Source organism: Salvelinus alpinus, chromosome 18 (genome assembly GCF_045679555.1).
Source record: "Salvelinus alpinus chromosome 18, SLU_Salpinus.1, whole genome shotgun sequence".
NCBI classification, from domain to species: Eukaryota; Metazoa; Chordata; class Actinopteri; order Salmoniformes; family Salmonidae; genus Salvelinus; species Salvelinus alpinus.
The window spans coordinates 21,035,004-21,056,686 of NC_092103.1; the positions used below are offsets into that span (position 1 = coordinate 21,035,004).

Genomic DNA, 21,683 nt, shown 5'->3' on the forward strand with positions numbered 1-21,683 from the left:
GCAAACTTTTACAACAACTTCATCAATATGCGTTCATGTACAGAATTTGTCATGACAAACTGTAACCTGAAAACCCCATCAGTGACATTGAGGCATACTGTATTGGTTTAAAGGTATAGACACACAAAAAGTATGATAAGGTACATGAAAGTTCAAGAAGGCATTTCTGCCAAAAAATAAAAACATTTTGATGAGAAAAAAAAAGTTTACGTTCAAGCGGCTCTCCTGTGAAGTAGTGACCCGCGACTTATGCCTAGTTTCCTGAAACGGGTCACATATTATGGTAAGAACAGCTCAAATAAGCAAAGAGAAACGACAGTCCATCATTATTTTAAGAAAATGTGAAGAACTTTAAAAGTTTATTCAAGTGCAGTCGCAAAAACAATCAAGTGCTATGATGAAACTGGCTCTCATGAGGACCGCCGCAGGAAAGGAAGACCCAGAGTTACCTCTGCTGCAGAGGATAAGTTCATTAGTTACCAGCCTCAGAAAGCGGCAATTAACTGCCCCTCATTTTGCAGCCCAAATAAATGCTTCACAGAGTTCAAGTAACAGACACATCTCAACATCAACTGTTCAGAGGAGACTGCGTGAATCAGGCCTTCGTGGTTTAATTGTTGCCAAGAAACCCCTACTAAAGGACACCAACAAGAATAAGAGACTTGCTTGGGCCAAGAAACACAAGCAAGGGACATTAGACCAGTGGAAATCTGTCCTTTGAGTCCAAATTGGAGATTTTTGGTTCCAACTGTTGTGTCTTTGTAAAACGCAGAGTATGTGAACGGATGATCTCCGCATGTGATCTCCGCGGCCAGGCACGACTCCAACACCATCATTAAGTTTGCAGATGAAACAACAGTGTTAGGCCTGATCACCGATAACGATGAGACAGCCTATAGGGAGGAGGTCAGAGACCTGGCCAGGTGGTGCCAGAATAACAACCTATCCCTCAACGTGATCAAGACTAAGGAGATGATTGTGGACGACAGGAAAAGGAGGACCGAGCACACCCCCATTCTCATCGACGGGGCTCTAGTGGAGCAGGTTGAGAGCTTCAAGTTCCTTGGTGTCCACATCACCAACAAACTAGAATGGTTCAAACACAACAAGACAGTTGTGAAGAGGGCACGACAAAGCCTATTCCCCGTCAGGAAACGTGGGTCCTCAGATCCTCAAAAGGTTCTACAGCTGCAACATCGAGAGCATCCTGACTGGTTGCATCACTGCCTGGTACGGCAATTGCTCTGCCTCCGACCGCAAGGCACTACAGTGGGTAGAGCGTACGGCCCAGTACATCACTGGGGCTAAGCCGCCTGCCATCCAGGACCTCTACACCAGGCGGTGTCAGAGGAAGGCCCAAAAATTGTCAAAGACCCCAGCCACCCCAGTCATAGACTGTTCTCTCTACTACCGCATGGCAAGCGGTACCGGAGTGCCAAGTCTAGGACAAACAGTTTTTACCCCCAAGCCATAAGACTCCTGAACAGGTAATCAAATGGCTACCCTGACTATTTGCATTGTGTTACCCCCCCCCAACCCCTCTTTTACGCTACTGCTACTCCCTGTTTATCATATATGCATAGTCACTTTAACAATACATTCATGTACATACTACCTCAATTGGTCCGACCAACCAGTGCTCCCGCACATTGGCTAACCGGGCTATCTGCATTGTGTCCCGCCACCCACCACCCGCCACCCGCCAACCCCTCTTTTACGCTACTGCTACTCTCTGTTCGTTCATCATATATGCATAGTCACTTTAACCATATCTACATGTACGTACTACCTCAATCAGCCCGACTAACCGGTATCTGTATGTAGCCTCGATACTTTTATAGCCTCGCTACTGTATATAGCCTCGCTACTGTTATTTTTCACTGTCTTTTTACTGTTGTTTTTATTTCTTTACTTACCGATTATTCACCTAATACCTTTTTTGCACTATTGGTTAGAGCCTGTAAGTAAGCATTTCAGTGTAAGGTCTAGACCTGTTGTATTCGGCGCACGTGACAAATAAACTTTGATTTGATTTGTGTGGTTCCCACTGTGAAGCATGGAGGAGGGTGTGTGATGGTGTGGGGGTGTGGGGGTGCTTTGCTGGTGACACTGTCTGTGATTTATTTAGAATTCAAGGCACACTTAACCAGCATGGCTACCGCAGCATTCTGCAGCGATACATCATCCCACCTGGTTTGTGCTTAGTGGGACTATCATTTGTTTTCAACTGGACAATGACACAACACACCTCCAGGCTGTGTAAGGGCAGTTTGACCAAGAAGGGGAGTGATGGATCAGATGACCTGGCCTCCACAATCACCAGACCTCAACCCAATTGAGATGGTTTGGGATGAGTTGGACTATAGAGTGAAGGAAAAGCAGCCAACAAGTGCTCAGCATATGTGGGAACTCCTTCAAAACTGTTGGAAAAGCATTCCTTCTGAAGCTGGTTGAGAGAATGGCAAGACTGTGCAAAGTTGTCATCAAGGCAAAGGGTGGCTACTTTGAAGAATCTCAAATATATTTAGATTTATTTAACACTTTTTTGGTTACTACATGATTCTATATGTGTTATTTCCTAGTTTTGATGTCTTCACTATTATTCTACAATGTAGAAAAAGTTAAAATAAAGAAAGACCCTTGAATGAGTAGGTGTGTCCAAACTTTTGACTGATACTGAATATAGATTTTAAACCTGTATCTCAACATATCTACACTGATACAGATGTACAGGTTAAACTTTCAGTTCAAATGCAATTTCATACCAACCTCCCTTTTTCAAAACAGCATAACTGTGTTTTAGACGTGTTTCTTATGAATCATTTCCCTTTGTGTTCCAGGTCTCCAGGTCATCTTTCCAGAGTACCTCCAGGAGAAGTTTGTCCAGTCAGCTCTGAGCTACATCATGTGTAACGGGGAGGGGGAGTACGTCTGCCGGAACAGCCAGTGTATCTGCATGTGTTCTGATGAGTACCCACAATGCAACTGTCCCATCACCGACATCCAGATAATGGAGAACACCCTGCTGGGACAGGCGGAGTCATGGGCAACCTCTTACAAGGACTTTGAGAACTCAGGTAAGCAGGGACGGATATTTGATAGCAAATTCTAGTTTACTGTAAGTCTTATTAGTCTACTCTACAGTCTACTATAGTTTTGTTCAGCCATGCATCTTCGTCCACAAACAATATGGGTGTGGTAATCGAAGTTACTGTTGAGTACCTGTAACAGATTATTAACATTATGCTTAATTATTTTGTTATTTTTTTGTTATAAACTATAAAGTTAAATAAAGGTTAAATAAAAATAAATAAAATAAAAACTATATTCAATCAAATGTATTTATAAAGCCCTTCTTACATCAGCTGATGTCACAATATGCTGTACAGAAACCCAGCCTAAAACCCCAAACAGCAAGCAATGCAGGTGTAGAAGTACAGTGGCAAGGAAAAACTCCCTAGAAAGTCCGGAACCTAGGAAGAAGCCTAGAGAGGAACAAGGCTATGAGGGTTGGCCAGTCCTCTTCTGGCTGTGCCAGGTGGAGATTATAACAGAACATGGCCAAGATATTCAAATGTTCATAGATGACCAGTATGGTCAAATAATAATAATCACAGTGGTTGTAGAGGGTGCAACAGGTCAGCACCTCAGAAGTAAATGTCAGTTGGCTTTTCATAGCTGATCATTCAGAGTATCTCTACCTCTCCTGCTGTCTCTAGAGAGTTGAAAACAGCAGGTCTGGGACAAGGTAGCACGTCCGGTGAACAGGTCAGGGATCCATAGCCGCAGGCAGAACAGTTGAAACTGGAGCAACAGCACAACCAGGTGGACTGGGGACAGCAAGGAAACATCAGGCCAGGTAGTCCTGAGACATGGTCCTAGGGCTCAGGTCCTCCGAGAGAAAGAAAGAGAGAGAGAGAGAGAGAGAGAGAGAGAGAGAGAGAGAGAGAGAAAGAAAGAGAGAGAGAGAGAGAAAAAAAGAGAGAGCATAATTAAATTCACACAGGACAACAGATAAGACAGGAGAAATACTCCAGATATAACAGACTGACCCTAGCCCCCCGACACATAAACTATTGCAGCATAAATACTGGAGGCTGAGACAGGAGGGGTCGGGAGACACTGTGGCCCCGTCCGACGATACCCCCGGACAGGGCCAAACAGGCAGGATTTAACCCCACCCACTTTGCCAAAGCACAGCCCCCACACCACTAGAGGGATATCTTCAACCACCAACTTACTATCCTGAAACAAGGCAGAGTATAGCCAAAGAAGATCTCCCCCACGGCACGAAACCAAGGGGGGCGCCAACCCGGAAAGGAAGAACACATCAGTGACTCAACCCACTCAAGTGACGCACCCTCATAGGCACGGCATGGAAGAGCACCAATAAGCCAGTGACTCAGTCCCTGTAATAGGGTTTGAGGCAGAGAATCCCAGTGGAGAGAGGGGAACCGGCCAGGCAGAGACAGCAAGGGCGGTTTGTTGCTCCAGTGGGCCAGACTACACTCAATCATTGGACCTACTGAAGAGATGAGTCTTCAATAATGACTTAAAGGTTGAGACTGAGTCTGCGTCTCTCACATTGAAAGGCAGACCATTCCATAAAAATGGAGCTCTATAGGAGAAAGCCCTGCCTCCAGCTGTTTGCTTAGAAATTCTAGGGACAATTAGGAGGCCTGCGTTTTGTGACCATAGTGTACGTGTAGATATGTATGGCAGAACCAAATCGGAAAGATAGGTAGGAGCAAGCCCATGTAATGCTTTGTAGGTTAGCAGTAAAACCTTGAAAAGAGCCCTTGCCTTAACAGGAAGCCAGTGTAGAGAGGCTAGCACTGGAGTAATATCATCACATTTTTTGGTTCTAGTTAAGATTCTAGCAGCCGTGTTTAGCACTAACTGAAGTTTATTTTGTGCTTTATCCGGGTAGCAAGAAAATTGGAGCGTTGCAGTAGTCTAAGCTAGAAGTGACAAAAGCATGGTTGAATTTATCTGCCAAACGTTTGGGCAGAAAGTTTCTGATTTTTGCAATGTTGCGTAGATGAAAAAAAGCTGTCCTTGAAACAGTCTTGATATGTTCGTCAAAAGAGAGATCATGGTCCAGAGTAACGCCAAGGTCCACAGTTTATTTGAGACGACTGTACAACCATCAAGATTAATTGTCGGATTCAACAGAACATCCCTTTGTTTCTTGGGACCTAGAACAAGCATCTCTATTTTGTCCGAGTTTAATAAGTAGAACATTTTCCGCCATCCACTTCCTTATGTCTGAAACACAGGCTTCCAGGGAGGCTAATTTTGGGGCTTCACCATGTTTCATCGAAATGTACAGCTGTGTGTTGTCCGCATAGCAGTGGAAGTTAACATTATGTTTCCGAATGACATCACCAAGAGGTAAAATATATAGTGAAAACTATAGTGGTCCTAAAACGGGGCCTTGAGGAACACCGAAATTTACAGTTGATTTTTCAGAGGACAAACCATCTACATAGACAAACTGATATCTTTCCAACAGATAAGATCTAAACCTGTCCAGAACTTGGCAGTCAGTTGCTGCGCAACAGCTTTTAATTTTTTGGGGGAGAGGAATGGGAGATTCGATATAGGCCAATTCGTTTTTTATATTTTCTGGGTCATGGTTTGGCTTTTTCAAGAGAGGCTTTATTACTGCCACTTTTAGTGAGTTTGGTACACATCCGGTGGATAGAAAGCCGTTTATTATGCTCAACATAGGAGGGCCAAGCACAGGAAGCAGCTCTTTCAGTAGTTTACTTGGAATAGGGTCCAGTATGCAGCTTGAAAGTTTAGAGGCCATGATTATTTTCATCAATGTGTCAAGAGATATAAACTCAGCAAAAAAGACATGTCCCTTTTTCAGGACCCTGTCTTTCAAAGATAATGCGTAATAATCCAAATAACTTCACAGATCTTCATTGTAAAGGGTTTAAACACTGTTTCCTATGCTTGTTCAATGAACCATAAACAATTACTGAACATGCACCTGTGGAATGGTCGTTAAGACAATAACAGCTTACAGACTGTAGGCAATTAAGGTCACAGTTATGAAAACTTAGGACACTAAATAGGCCTTTCTACTGACTCTGAAAAACACCAAAAGAAAGATGCTGAGGGTCCCTGCTCCTCTGCATGAACGTGCCTTAGGCATGCTGCAAGGAGGCATGAGGACTGCAGATGTGGCCAGGGAAATAAATTGCAATGTCCGTACTGTGAGACGCCTAAGACAGCACTACAGGGAGACAGGACGGACAGCTGATTGTCCTCGCAGTGGCAGACCACGTGTAACAACACCTGCACAGGATCATACATCCGACCATCACACCTACGGAACAGGTACAGGATGGCAACAACAACTGCCCGAGTTACACCGGGAACGCATAATCCCTCCATCAGTGATCAGACTGTTCGCAATAGCCTGAGAGAGGCAGGACTGAGGGCTTGTAGGCCTGTCGTAAGGCAGGTCCTCACCAGACATCACCAGCAACAACGTTGCCAATGGGCACAAACCCACCGTCGCTGGACCAGACAGGACTGGCAAAAAGTGTTCTTCACTGACGAGTCACGATTTTGTCTCACCAGGGGTGATGGTCGGATTCCCGTTTTTCGTCAAAGGAATAAGTGTTACACCAAGGCCTGTACTCTGGAGCGGGATTGATTTGGAGGTGGAGGGTCCATCATGGTCTGGGGCGGTGTGTCACAGCATCATCAGACTGAGCTTGTTGTCATGGCAGGCAATCTCAATGCTGTGTATTACAGGGAAGACATCCTCCTCCCTCATGTGGTACCCTTCCTGCAGGCTCATCCTGACATGAACCTCCAGCATGACAATGCAACCAGCCATACTGCTCGTTCTGTGCATGATTTCCTGCAAGACAGGAATATCAGTGTTCTGCCATGGCCAGCGAAGAGCCCGGATCTCAATCCCATTTAGCACGTCTGGGACCTGTTGGATCGGAGGGTGAGGGTTAGGGCCATTCCCCCCAGAAATGTCTGGGAACTTGCAGGTGCCTTGGTGGAAGAGTGGGGTAACATCTCACAGCAAATCTGGTGCAGTCCATGAGGAGGAGATGCACTGCAGTAGTTAATGCAGCTGGTGGCCACACCAGATAATGACTGTTACTTTTTATTTTGACCCCCCCCCCCTTTGTTCAGGGTCACATTATTTAATTTCTGTTAGTCACATGTCTGTGGAACATGTTCAGTTTATGTCTCAGTTGTTGAATCTTGTTATGTTCATACAAATATTTACAAATTCTAAGTTTGCTGAAAATTAATACAGTTGACAATGAGAGGACGTTTCTTTTTGTGCTGAGTTTATTATTAAAAAACTTGAGTGTCTCCCTTGATCCTAAGTCCTGGCAGAGTTGTGCAGACTCAGGGCAACTGAGCTTTGGAGTACGCAGATTTAAAGAGGAGTCCGTAATTTGCTTTCTAATGATCATGATCTTTTCCTCAAAGAAATTCATGAATTTATCACTACTGAAGTGAAAGCCATCCTCTCTTGGGGAATGCTGCTTTTTAGTTAGCTTTGCGATAGTATCAAAAATACTTTTTGGATTGTTCTTATTTTCCTCAATTAAGTTGGAAAAATAGGATGATAGAGCAGCAGTGAGGGCTCTTTGATACTGCACGGTACTGTCTTTCCAAGCTAGTCAGAAGACTTCCAGTTTGGTGTAGCGGCATTTCAGTTCCAATTTTCTAAGCTTGCTTCAGAGCTCGGGTATTTTCTGTGTACCAGGGAGCTAGTTTCTTATGACAAATGTTTTTTGTTTTTAGGGGTGCGACTGCATCTAGGGTATTACGCAAGGTTAAATTGAGTTCCTCATTTAGGTGGTTATTCCTAAAGTAAGGCAGAAACAAAGGTACAATTTTTGCCTAACACTTTCTCGTGCTGAACTTCAAACGCGAGTGAGGCGGGCGTGGCTTCTTGACAGTGATCGCAAGAGCAGCTGCTCACCGATTTGACAGCTCCAACACAGTTCCCCCTCCGACACCGCCAAAACATCCGCTATGCAGGTGTATGCTATGGCCGGTTAAGGCTTGATCTGATTGAATCTAGGCCTAAGAAAGCAATAACGAGGGACGCAAATGAGGGATATCCCATGATTTAGCTCCTTTCTTGGCTTCCGTCACTGGTTTCCGTCTCTGGAGAGGCCAGTTATGACTGTACTGTAGGAACGTTTGCATATGGACCTCAGCTAGGCTTTAATGGCCGATCTGTCATTCAGTAGAACAGAAGCAGGTCTTTACAGCATCCAATATCCACAGAAAACAGTGGTATAATGGTATATCCACTAACAGTAAGCTCTAAATTCATACTGTCAGCTGGTTTTTATCGGGTGTGTCTGCATTTTACGCGAGTCACCTTCTACACCTTCTATGATAACTTCTTGGAGCCAATCTGCAATAAAGTGGAGATGAATAATTCAAGGGCCCATTGGAACATCTTCTGTTTTAGAAAAAGTCTCCAGGAGTTAATCGTAACAGTCAATTCTCTCTACCACCTCAGCCAGGTTTCACTAAGCACGCCACAGGCTAAATGGGTGTGAGGATATATTGTCAGTCAGTCAGATAGGGAAGCCACACACCACGCAATCAGTACAGCCTCCTGCATGAACCAAAGGGTGAAACGATAACTTCTGTTGATACAGCTTGCAAAATAGAACATGTGCCCTTCAAAACAGATGCCATCATTATAAAACCGTTACAATCAAAGCGCTATCTGCATTGTTTCAGTTGGAGAAACCCTATCAACAAACCACCATATTCGAAATGCCTAGCGAATGACCCACATTGCTGACAGTTATTTCTGGCCAAACACTCAGTCACATCACCGAGCATCCCCTGTCTCATCCCCTACTGATCAAGTCAAAATAGTGAAGTACAGAGAAGGCTGGTTACTCCCAAAGGGAATCGCTCAGTATCCACCTGACAGGGTTCGTACTTATATTTTATTAACAAGTAATAAAAGGAGCCAAATAAAACCTGACAGCCATATATATATATATATATTATAGAGGACACACAAAATGAGTTTCAGTCGCTCAAGGTCATTGGCTGCAATGCATCCACTGAAGAGATTTCTAAGATGAAGTGCCTACAGTATCAGCTAATAGACATTTTTAAAACAAGGGTAGAAAACGGTGGATTCATATTCATCGAGAGTATTTTAGTTTGAGCAGATGTATCAACATGATAAATGCCAATGGTATTTTGAGAGCTTAATTCAAGGCATGTGGTAGAAAATCATGATGCCACTTAAGCTTCAGTTGAAACCCATACTAGAGAAAAAATACTTGAGAACTGAAAGAAAAGATGACTGACCCAAGGTTGCACTGACAACAGACAGTCTTTGTCTGTTTCTCTCAATATCTCTTACTCACCCTCCCTCCCTCTCTCTCCCTCCTCCAGACGAGTTTAAGTCGTTCCTGAAGAGGCTGCCCTCCACCCACTTCCTGCCGGTCAGCAGTGTCCACCTCCTGTGGGGCAGTGACTGGGACCTGCAGGCCCGCTACCGCCTGCTCCAGAGCTCCCTGGAGACCCAGAGGCTCAAGATCCAGCGCACAGCCCGCAAGCTCTTTGGCCTCAGCATCCGCTGCCACCACAACCCCAACCACCAGATGCCTAGGGAGAGGTGGGTCTCAGAAGCAGTAAAAAGTCATTATGTAACCCTTATAATGCTGCATTGTTTTGGATAATATAGCATGTTGATGCTGATGTTGTGGAACACGGTACCACTCAAGGGTGTTTTCACATATAGTCAGAGATAAACTGCAACATAGATAGAGGTAGAGGAGTTTCAGTATTTTATTTCAGTGCTGCCTGTTGAAGTACTGTATGTGAATACTGTATGTGATGCATTTTGACTTTGAATTTGCTGGCTGTTATAGTTTTCTCTCCATGAAATCATGTAAACACCCAATGAACCCCAGTCCTACCTAGTATTTCACTGTTTAGGATGAAAGATTATCTAACCGTGGGAGATCTCTGGACAGGTCAGTACACAATGTGCCATCACCTACTGTGACTACAGACAGCACACGTTGCTGCAGACATGGCACTGTGCTATGCTGTCTGAAATGGAGTCATTCATTCCACCCCAAAATATACCAGACAACATGGACTGAAATAACACACTACATGCTTGACGTTAAATTATCCCAAAATGTTACAGCTTGGATGAATGTCAATATACAAATACAAAGACAAAATCCACAAAATGTATGTTTTTGTGGTTAAGGAACAAGCAGCTGTCAACTGTCACTCAGGTAGAAGGAACACACCCACGCTCGGATGCATGATTTGGCAAAGGGCATGTTCGAAGGGTTTATCAAAGCAGTGCACACTCCGTGCTCGGCAGAGCACACATCAAGGATGGCACCTGATGGCACTGTGAAGAGAAACTGTTTGTTTATTTGTTTCCGTACAGTGTGTGTGTGTGTGTGTGTGTGTGTGTGTGTGTGTGTGTGTGTGTGTGTGTGTGTGTGTGTGTGTGTGTGTGTGTGTGTGTGTGTGTGTGTGTATGAGTGAATTATTGTGTGTGTGTGTGTATGTATGTATGTGTGTGTGTGTTTATGTGTGAGTGAATGATTGTGTGTGTATGTATGCGTGTGCGCATGCATCTGTGGAAGTGAGAGATGCACTGTGTCAATAGGCATAATTTCCTTCAGACCAGTAGCCACATCCATGTTTCTCTTTGATACCACCAATACAGCTTAAACTAGACATAGTGATACTACTGTTTGTATCATGTTTTCTCTGGAGACATACAGTACACAGGGCTGATATGATGAATTAGTCCCTTGCTGTTGAGCTTAGTTCATATACATAAATAACAGGTTTAACTATTCGTTTTTTTATTCAAGCACACATTATCAGGTAGGCTGTGCACTCCCACAGCTTTTAGGATAAGTTAAGGTGATATCTTATTCTGAATTTCATCTAAATCTGTGTGTGCAATATAGTGCAATGCAAGTCTATTTAAAAACACACAAATCCACACCAGCACCAGTACATCCAGCACTAGTAGTAGCAGCAGTAGACCTCGTTGTCCTGCTGCTCAGAATTGAACTAAGGGCCCAGCCTCTCTGGTGGCATGGCCTTTGCCCTGAAGGGCCGAGTTGGAGAGAAAAGACTGCCTGTTACAACCAAGCAAGCACTTCTACTGATCTACTGCCCACTGACGGGACACAAGTCCATAATAATAGGGAGCAAGGCTGCTGTAGTCCCCCTCGGACTCCGGTAGTGGAGAGCCTTGGACAACTGCAGTAACAATATTAGTCCAGTCTCTCCAGGTTTGGAGGAGATTTCTCCACAGTTTGACCCTACTGTGGAAGGCTACTTGGCTCCAGACCTGCAGGGGGACACCCAGGGAGGACTTTGATGGTTGTGGCTTGACCTCTGTCTGCTCCCTACAGTCTAATTAATAATCTTAAAGATCTGACCCTTTTTTTCAATTTTTGCCTAAAATGACATACCCAAATCTAACTGCCTGTAGCAAGGATATGCATATTTTTGATAGCGTTTGAAAGGAAACACTTTGAAGTTTGTGGAAATGTGAAATTAATGTAGGGGAATATAGCACATTAGATCTGGTAAAAGATAAAATTAAGAAAAAAACATGCGTCTTTGAAATGCAAGAGAAAGGCCAATATATGACTTAGGAATCTAGGTGGAATTTAGATTTTGGCCACTAGATGGCAACAGTGTATGTGCAAAGTTTTAGACTAATCCAATGAGCCATTGCATTTCTGTTCAAAATGTTGTATCAAGACTGCCCAAATGTGCCTAACTGGTTTATTAATACATTTTCAAGTTCATAAATGTGCACTCTCCTCAAACAATAACATGGTATTATTTCACTCTAATAGCTACTGTAATTTGGACAGTGAAGTTAAATTAAAAAGAATCTAAGCTTTCTGCCCATATCAGAAATGTCTATGTCCTGGGAAATGTTCTTGTTACTTACAACCTCATGCTAATCACATTAGCCTACGTTAGCTCAACCGTCCCGCAGAGGGGACACCGATCCTGTAGAGGTTTTAAATCTCTACCAATAATCACTGTTACACAATCCACAGGCAATCTACACGCATAGCTGGACCGTACCCTTTTAAACATTGATGGTGTTTTTGCAGGGATAATGAGTGGAATATTCAAAGCAGCACAGAGTAGAGCTTCATCGTCGGTTTCTTTTTAGCATGCTATGGTACTGGATGTACTGCAGTACTAGGATCATGAGATTTTGTGTTTTACTGTGAGCCACTACGTTTTTCCTGGTCAGATCACATGGTCAAGAAAGACTCCTGGCCCTCTGCATAAACAAATGACTATACAACCATGAGCCATGTGCGTAAGTCATATTTTCATAGGCTTAAGCTTGAGCTACAGTGAAGGATGGTGTTTGCGTATTTAAGCCTGGTTACCATTTCATGGACACATACGCCATATCTCTAAGATAAATGTGTTATTCCATCAAAGAACCGACTGTAATTAAATGAGCAACCAAAGCGTGGCGTCCGTCTCTACATATGAAAGGCCTCAGATAAGTCTCTGTCCCTCAGTGATGGCTAGCTCTAATTGCAGTCATTTGTCATTTAAGTCATTTAGCAGAAGCTCTTATCAAAAGCAACTTACAATATTAAGTGCATGCATTTCCATACTGGGCCACTGTGGGACTCAAACCCACAACGCTGGTATCATAAGCACCAGTTTCTACCAACTGAGCCACACGGGACCTCATCAGCCTGGAGCTGTTAGACTGGAGGTGGAATGAGCTCACATTAGAAAAACATGAGATGTGTTACGAGGTAAAAACAATATGTTTTTAATGGTGACCAATATCAAGTAGCTCCCAACCAAGTAATCGGCATCTGTGTCTATGTATCAAAGTAATTATCCTTAGACAGACTTTAGCATGTTTACCATTTCTGTATGGACCTCACTTTGTGCATGGGGGGCATTGTCATGCTGAAACAGGAAAGGGCTTTTCACAAAATCGTCTAGAATGTCATTGTATGCTGTAGCATTAAGATTTCCCCTCACTGGAACTAAGTGGCCTAGCCCGAACCATGAAAAACAGCCCCAGACCATTATTCCTCCTCCTCCAAAATGTATAGTTGGCACTATGAATTTGGGCAGGTAGCGTTCTCCTGATATCCGCCAAACCCAGATTCGTTCATCAGATTGCCAGATGGTGAAGCGTGATTCATCACTCCAGAGAACGCGTTTCCACTGCTCCAGAGTCCAATGGCGGTGAGCTTTACATCACTCCAGCCGAAGTTTTCACTTCACAATAACAGCATTTACAGTTGACCGGGGCAGCTCTAGCAGGGCAGAAATTTGACAAACTGACTAGTTGGACAGGTGGCATCCTATGATGGTGCTATGTTGAAAATCACTGAGCTCTTCAGTAAGGACATTCTACTGCCAATGTTTGTTTATGGAGATTGCATGGCTGCGTGCTCGATTTTATACATCTGTCAGAAACAGGTGTGGCTGAAATAGCCAAATCCACTAATTTGAAGGGGTGTCCATATACTTTTGTATATGTAGTGCATGTCTGGTACATAATAACTCCCTTACATAAGAACTTCTATCAGTAATGAAATCACAGGCTATTTTTGTCCTCCAATGTAATGCACCAATCGGAAAATTATCTCATTCAATCATCAGTATCGTCAAACATATATCCCTCTCTGTATCTGTCTTTCTCTCTGTATGCTGTACCTCCTGTACCTCTTGTATTTCTCTCATTTTATCCTTCTCTCTTTCTTCTTCACTCATTCCCCCACACAGAAGGGGACTTGTGAGCTGTCTAATGCCCCATTACAAACACTGAGATTGTGCTGTGATTCGCGAAAACAAACAGCATTCATTCCCACTAATTTCCAACTCATCCCCTGTGGCACACTCAACCCAGTCACTTGTTTTGGAGGGAAATTAATAAGGAAAGATACAACTACCAGCATGATGCTCTCAAACTGCATATTGTGGAAAGCAGTTATTTGATGGAACATATTTTAGCCCCACTTTTCAGACAGTGCAGGCTCTTCAGAGGAGGAAGGGGAGGATCATCCTCCCAGTGAATTTCATAAAAATAAAAATAGTGAAACATTAAAAAGCAAACTTTTTAAAATAAAAATATACTAAATATATTCACATCACCAAATAATTGATTAAAACAAACTGTTTTGCAATGATGGTCTACAGTAGACTCAACAGCACTCTGTAGGATAGCACAATGGTGTAGCCAGAGGACAGCTAGTTTCCGTCCTCTCTGGGTATATTGATTTCAATACAAAACCTATGAGGCTCATGGTTCTCGCCCCCTTCCATAGAATTACACAGTAATTATGACGAGTTCCGGAGGATGTTTTCCAACCTATCAGAACTCTTGCAGCATGAACTGACATGTTGTCCACCCAATCAAAGTATCAGAGAATGAATCTAGTACTGAAAGCATAAGCTACAGTTAGCTAGCACTGCAGTACATGAAATGTGGTTAGTAGTTGACTCAAAGAGAGAGAAAGAAAATAATTGAACAGTTTTGAACAAATTAATTTCTTCAAACATAAAGGAGAAGCAAGAGAGAGAGATGTATTTTGTTGCATTTGTTTCACTTTCACTTACTTAGCTAGCGAATGCAGCTAGCTAGTTTAGCCTACTCAAACAGAGAGGGATGCTAAGTTAGCTAGCTGGCTAAGGCTATCCAAAACTGGAACTTTTCCATGTCAAGGTAATCTTTTGGTTGTTTCAATTTATTGCCACTGGGGCCTGACAGTGTAACTGGCTGCACACTATACTGCAAGATTGTATCTAGTAGCTATGTTGACTCAGAGTTAGCTAATATGGTGACAACAATGTAGGATGTGTATAGCGTTTAGTGGTTATGATATGAAGGCTTGGCTTGGAAAGGTTTTTTTGCCTGGTCAAAGACAGCTGTTGTGTTGTGCACTGAACTTCACAAGCGAAGGGAAAAAATGAGAGGAGGACAGCGCGTAGATGCGAGAAGGAATCATACAACGAGCAAAGTGATCATGCTGTTTTTATGTGGCTGCTATGAAAGTGAACTGTGTGTGGGCTATCAGGGGTGTATTCATTGCGACAAATTCTGTTGAAAAACATTTCTTAAAGGGAAGCAAACGAGGATAAACAAATTTGTCCAATAGAAACTCTTGTTTGCAACTGTTTGGACTAATGGATACACCCTAGATCAGCTAGTAGATGCAGGCAAGAGTGTACAATGTGGTATTGAATGTGTCACTGTCTGTCACTTTGATTTCTAAAATGTTTCTCTTGACTTATTCACCTGCATTGTAAACTTTAATTCGTAGCCTAAGTTGTAGCAAACTCATGATGGGTATAGGGAAAATGTGAGAATCGTGTAGTAGCAAAAACATATCGATGTTACATTGAGCTGGGTGAATGGAATATGAATGACAGTCGTCCAATATCCTGTAATAGAAATAAGGCCATGCTCCCCCCCAAAAAAACGCCTCCGTAATCTTAAACGTCACCGACCACACACACACAAAACTCCAGTTATTGACAATGAATTCAAGGGGGATATATGGAATAATATGAGTATGCCTGCCTCTCGTATGTAAATGAATAGATAATAAAACTAATACGAATGGTTCAATCTTTGTGGCGTAAACGTCCGCAAAATCTTTTAAATGTATTTTGTTTTTTCATTTGTGATAATGCATAGAATCCGTAGATTATGCAGCAAAATATTTCTCAATAGTCCAATAAGTACCTGAGTGCAGGGAAAAGGAGGACTAGGGGCTTATACCTCAAGTTTTGCGTCAATGCGAGAGGACTACACTCTTAGAAGAAAAGGGTTGTCCCCATAGGAGAACCCTTTTTGATTCCCGGCAGAACCCTTTTGGGTTCCATGTAGAACCCTCTGTGGAAATGGTTCTACATGGAACCCAAAACAGTTATACCGGGAACCAAAAATGGTTCTTCAAAGGGTTCTCCTATGGGGACAGTCGAATAACCCTTTTAGTTTCTCAATATAACCTTTTTTTCTTAGTGTATTGTGTTCCCTGAAGCTTTGGAGACAAGTTTGTCAAAATGGTGTTCTGTACAGTTTATCCTTATTACAAACATCATTGAAAACCTGTCTATATGTTTTGTCTGTCAACTTTGTTTGTTTAGTCATGGTACATTTATCAATCTCCTCTGTGAAACATTCAAGATTCCTCTCAAGATTCAAGATGCTCTTCCAAGAGCAATGGAACCTATTTTTCATTCCAACACAATGGCCATTGCCTTTGTCTTTATGTCCTGTAGAGATAAGAGTGGGATGAATTTGTGGCCGTCAACAAACGCATTACTTTCTCAAAGTGCATAATAGGGTCAATGTTGCGGGACAAGCATTCAGCCTTGTCTTTGTTATTTCACAATGTTACTCTTATCCTTGGATACTCCTCAGTTAAGGGGAACACAAAGAGAAAGGGACTTTTATCAGGGTAGGACTGAAAATATATGCAGACATTTTGAAGACTGCCTTATAAGTACATCTGCTTCTTGTCAGTTTAATCAGTGTTCACAAAGTAATGGATTCAGGTTGATGCAAGAATTGCTAAGTAAAGACAATGCAAAGATGAAAATGTTAAATGGATTAAAATATATTTTCTCAGATCTGAACTTAATTTGTTCAGAATCAGTGCTAACTCAAAGTAAAACTTTCCAATCATGTATTCATACAGCTAAAGCAGTTTTCACTTTTCACTTTGGAATCTGTCTGATTATAATTGTACATTAATCCTCAAATCCTCATATCCTTCAACCTATTTCACATCTCAGAGGAGAAAAAGTAGTTTGAGTCTGAAGAGTGTTTCCTCTCTCCCCTTCCCATGCCCTACCCATGGTTCATTTTGGGATGGCTTGGAGCTCTCTGGCTTTTCAAGCACTGGGTCATCCGTCGTCGTTACCATGCCGGTTCATTAGCATATCAGGCTAACCTTTAGCTCATCCTCTCAATCCTCTCCTAGAAATCAGGATTCTGGATTCACCCTCATCTCACAGTCTCCCAGTAGAGCGTTTCAGTACTGTCAAGTTGACAGAAAGGGATGCCTGAGGGAGAATAAGAGACGCGGTTTGCATAGGAAATAATGCTGCCATCCCACATGAAGGAAATAAAGGAACTCCGTCTTTGAGGAATACATTATCCCCTCCACTGACTACACCCTTACAAACAGTACCAGGCTGTGGCAGTGACAGTGGAATTTAATCCTCAGACTTTAACACTGAGTTTGTGCTTGCTAAACAGCCATTAATAATGGTGCATTTGTTTTATCCCTGTATCTCCCCTCCCCATTGTTGTATTTTCCCTGTCGCTCACTCTGGCTCTGACACTCTGTTTCTTCTTCTCCTCCTTTCCTTTCTGTTTCTTCTTCTCCTCCTTTCTTTCGTTCTTTCTTTCTTTCTTTCGTTCTTTCGTTCTTTCTTTCTTTCTTTCTTTCTTTCCACTTACTTCCATTATCTTTCTCTCTATCCATTCTCCAGGTCTGTGATGCAGTGGCTAAACAGGGTCCAGTCCTTCCTCTACTGCAATGAGAATGGTTTCTGGGGGACCTTCCTGGAGAGCCAGAGGACGTGCGTGTGCCACACGGGTGTCACCCTATGCCAGAGACCCATCCCATGTATCATCGGGGGCAACAACAGCTGTGCCATGTGCAGCCTGGCCAACATCTCGCAGTGTGGCTCCTGCAATAAGGGCTACAAGCTGTACAGAGGCCGCTGTGAGCCCCAGAACGTGGACTCTGAGCGCAGCGAGCAGTTCATCAGCTTCGAGACCGACCTGGACTTCCAGGACCTGGAGCTCAAGTACTTGCTCCAGAAGATGGACTCGCGTCTCTACATCCACACTACCTTCATAAGCAACGAGATCCGCCTGGAGACATTCTTCGACCCACGGTGGCGCAAGCGCATGTCCCTGACCCTGAAGAGCAACAAGAACCGGATGGACTACCTCCACATGATTAACGGGCTGTCCATGAAGATCTGCCAGATGCGCAACAGCAGCATCGACCCCATGTTCTTTGTTTACGTTAACCCGTTCAGCGGCAGCCACTCGGAGGGTTGGAGCATGCCCTTTGGCGAGCACGGCTACCCGCGCTGGGAGAAAACAAGGCTGGGGAACTCCCAGTGCTTCAACTGGACCCTGCTGCTAGGCAACCGGTGGAAGACGTTCTTTGAGACAGTGCACATCTACCTACGAAGCCGAGCCAAGGTGCCCACCGGGCTGCGCAACGATACGGGCCACGGTCCCGTTGACTTGTCCGATCCCAACAAGCGCCAGATCTACATCAAGATCTCTGACATCCAGGTGTTTGGCTACAGCCTGCGCTTCAACGCCGACCTGCTCCGCAGCGCCGTACAGCAGGTGAACCAGTCGTACACACAGGGGACTCAGTTTTACTCCTCCTCCTCTGTCATGCTCTTGCTACTGGACATTAGGGAGCGGATTAACCGCCTGGCCCCTCCAGTGGCGCCCGGGAAACCCCAGCTGGACCTGTTTTCCTGTATGCTGAAGCACAGGCTCAAGCTGAACAATAGCGAGATGATTCGGGTCAATCACGCCTTGGACATGTACAACACAGAGATACTGAAACAATCAGATCACCTGACTACCAAACTCTGCTGAGATACAGTAAACAAACAAACAAAAAGAAGATCAAACAGATACTAAAAGTAGAACTGTTTGGGAATATTCCTTTTTATTTAGTTCTCTCTTTTTTTTCTTTTGGACCTTTTTGTTCTGCCTTTTGATGTAATATTAACAACTTTGTAAGTGTAATTGTTAAAGAGATCTCCAAAACATTGATGAAGCCTTTTAGTTGGATAAAGAAGAAGATTCATGGAAACCACTTTAAAGACTGTACCATATTTGTTCCAGCATGTCTGTCATTTCCTAAAATAGCATAAAAAGAGTATAAGAAAAAAAATGAATCCATCTTCTGGTGACAAAGAGGCCTTTATTTTACTCTAAGGGAACAAAGGCTATATCTGAAACTGCCATTCTTTACTAAGTTAAACCTTTTTAGTCGCATTAGGGCAGACCAGATATCATCCTTTTATTTCAGTGAATATGCTTTGTCAATAAACAAAATATTGCAAATATGTAAAAGGACAGGTTAATACAGTATGAAGGCATTTATACATTTTAAGGGTTAAATAACCTAGCAAACTGTAAGCTGTAAGCATTAGCTATATATTCTCTTTGAAAAATTGATAATCCATGACAAGTCTGCATACCGTTCTTTGTGTAGTAAGGTATAAGGCAGCGGATAGTCATTTCATGTCAAATAACGGAAGCCAGCTGTTTATATACTGTATGTGTATACCTTTATTTCGCCTGATGCTTATTGATGTTCGTTAATTGAATGTGTCATTTGAGAGTGAGTGAATCCAGTCAAAGCTAAAACTTGTCTTTAGGCGCTACCTCCCATGTTTGAAATTCTACCTGCATTTCTCATGAGGTGGTTTCTTCTGGTGCCTGAGTATAATATTGTGGTCTGAAGATGAACAATCAATGCTATTTCGTACAGCTTTGCAAAACGTACACCTTGTGACTGCTGATGTGTCAAGCTTTACGGCACATGGATCATTAACGTACATCTGCAACAGACACCATAAAAGCCATACATTTCCCTGAGTACACATAAGACATGGAAAAGGCCCCCATACATTTCTCAAAAACATGAAAAATGTCCCATTTGTGTTTTTTATGTTGTTGTTATTTTTCCCCCAATTAATTTTAAATAGCACAGTGGACAGAGAGAGTATATTCTGTGGGATTATGGGATGACATTGTAAAGTCATTGGATTTCTGTTAAATAGAGTGAACCCAGATGAGAAACAGATGAGAAATATAAAAGCTTCAAATACTTCTGTTGATTTTAATCTTTATTTTCTTAATGCCACGTTGGATCTTAACTTTCCATGCAAAACAGATTTTAACCCTCAGAAACAAGGTTGTTTAATATTTCTATTCATACTTTATTGAAAGCACCGGCATGAAATATGTTTATAGCTATATATAGCTACAGAATTGAACATAATGTCAAACGTCATACTATCTCAGAAGTATCAAAGAACACTACCTATATTATTATTAAGTGCCTGTTACCTATCCCTTTCAAATACTTAGAGGAGGGAAATTGCTCTTAGTTTAGTTACAGTACAAACATTAAAATACAAGATAGACATTCAAAGGAATTTAGCAACTCAGACCATATCAATGCAGATCTGTCGCTGATCTCAGCCTGAGATACATGTTTTCTACCTAAAGGCCGGCTGTTTTGTGCATGTGGGAAAATTAACCATCAGTAAGAGATTGAAGTCTCAATTTCCTGACACTGTCTCTCCTATGTACATTATACCTGTAAATAGAAACGTTGTGTTGGAATAGTTATAACATCAAAGACAACATGAATTATAGTAATTTCAAGAGAACTAAAGAGGCCATTATTACTGAGAATAACCACAATTACTGTTGGTGTACCTTGCACAAATTACAATTACACTCCATTCTCAAGTTATTTACTTCATTATGAATCTCAGAGAGGGATGGTAATTTCTGACTGTTTTGATAAAAGTATATGAAATATACAATATGAAATGAGTTCGTTTTGACCACTGCATACATGAAACAAGCACACATTAGCTCTATCAGCATAACATCACTGCAATGTTCCATGGATACATTTGAAGATACAGCTCCTAATACCTTGCATATGTCATTTTTGCTGTTATGTTGACATCATTATATCAGCTTATTTCAAATGAATGTTTCATATAATAATCTATTTCTCATTAAAAGGCTATATTTAATAAGAAGAGCAATGTTTGTCTTTACCGCAACACTGGACACTAGTCACAATAGATGGTATATAGTCAAGGTTGTAATTTCTGTCATTGGACATTGCTTTGTTTACATAGACAATGCCATGCGTTTTGCTTTCAATGAGGCCCAGACCAACCCTAAAAAGTAAATGTTCATGTAAACCGAGAGACAACGGCAGCAGGGTGGATGAGCTTTTATTTCTTTATTCAGAAACGTCCTGTTTAGTTCTCACAACAACACCCACACAGCACCACATTCAAACCTTGTTGTACTGCTTGTTGTGATGTAACTGTAATTTAGCATTTGAAGGTTACATTTTTGATGGGATCGGTGGACGATTACTAAAATATGTTCCAGTGAGATATGCGGTACAGTACAATAATCCTTATCACTGTGTTGTGAAATGCCTCTCCTAAACATTACGTTTCCCTTTGTTATGTATCCTAAAGGTTGGTTTACCGCCAGCTCTTCAGTCACTCACCTCACCGTAGGTAGCGGTCAGTATTTGTGCTTGTACAGCATTTATCAAATCAGCTTATGAGTAATCTCTACAGTACAAACCACACACACTTCACCCATACATCAATTGCAGGGGACTGTGAGAAACTCTAAAAGGCCTTACTGTTCATATATCTTTGCAGCCCTCCCATGGCCAAAATGGGTGCTTACACCAGCACCGGAGCAGAACAGAATGGTCATGTCCTCTGTGTCTGTCAATATGCTTTTCCTGATGACTACCATGGTACTCTCACGCCACGGGCTGACTGCTGTAGCAGAACACTGGATCACTGGATGAATGTGATGC

General features: G+C 42.5%; 1 protein-coding gene across 3 annotated transcripts in view; it reads left to right on the top strand.

The window, feature by feature from the left end:
• The window catches only part of LOC139543994 (BMP/retinoic acid-inducible neural-specific protein 1-like), a 153,336-nt gene extending 132,471 nt beyond the window's left edge, over window positions 1–20,865 (top strand). For all 3 annotated transcript variants that reach the window (XM_071350629.1, XM_071350628.1, XM_071350631.1), the window contains exons 6-8: window positions 2,841–3,077; window positions 9,430–9,652; window positions 17,536–20,865. In XM_071350629.1, coding sequence (XP_071206730.1) covers window positions 2,841–3,077; window positions 9,430–9,652; window positions 17,536–18,676 — 1,601 coding nt within the window. In that variant the 3' untranslated portion in view covers window positions 18,677–20,865. The remainder of the gene's footprint in view (window positions 1–2,840; window positions 3,078–9,429; window positions 9,653–17,535) is intronic.
• The last annotated feature ends 818 nt before the right edge of the window (window positions 20,866–21,683 follow it).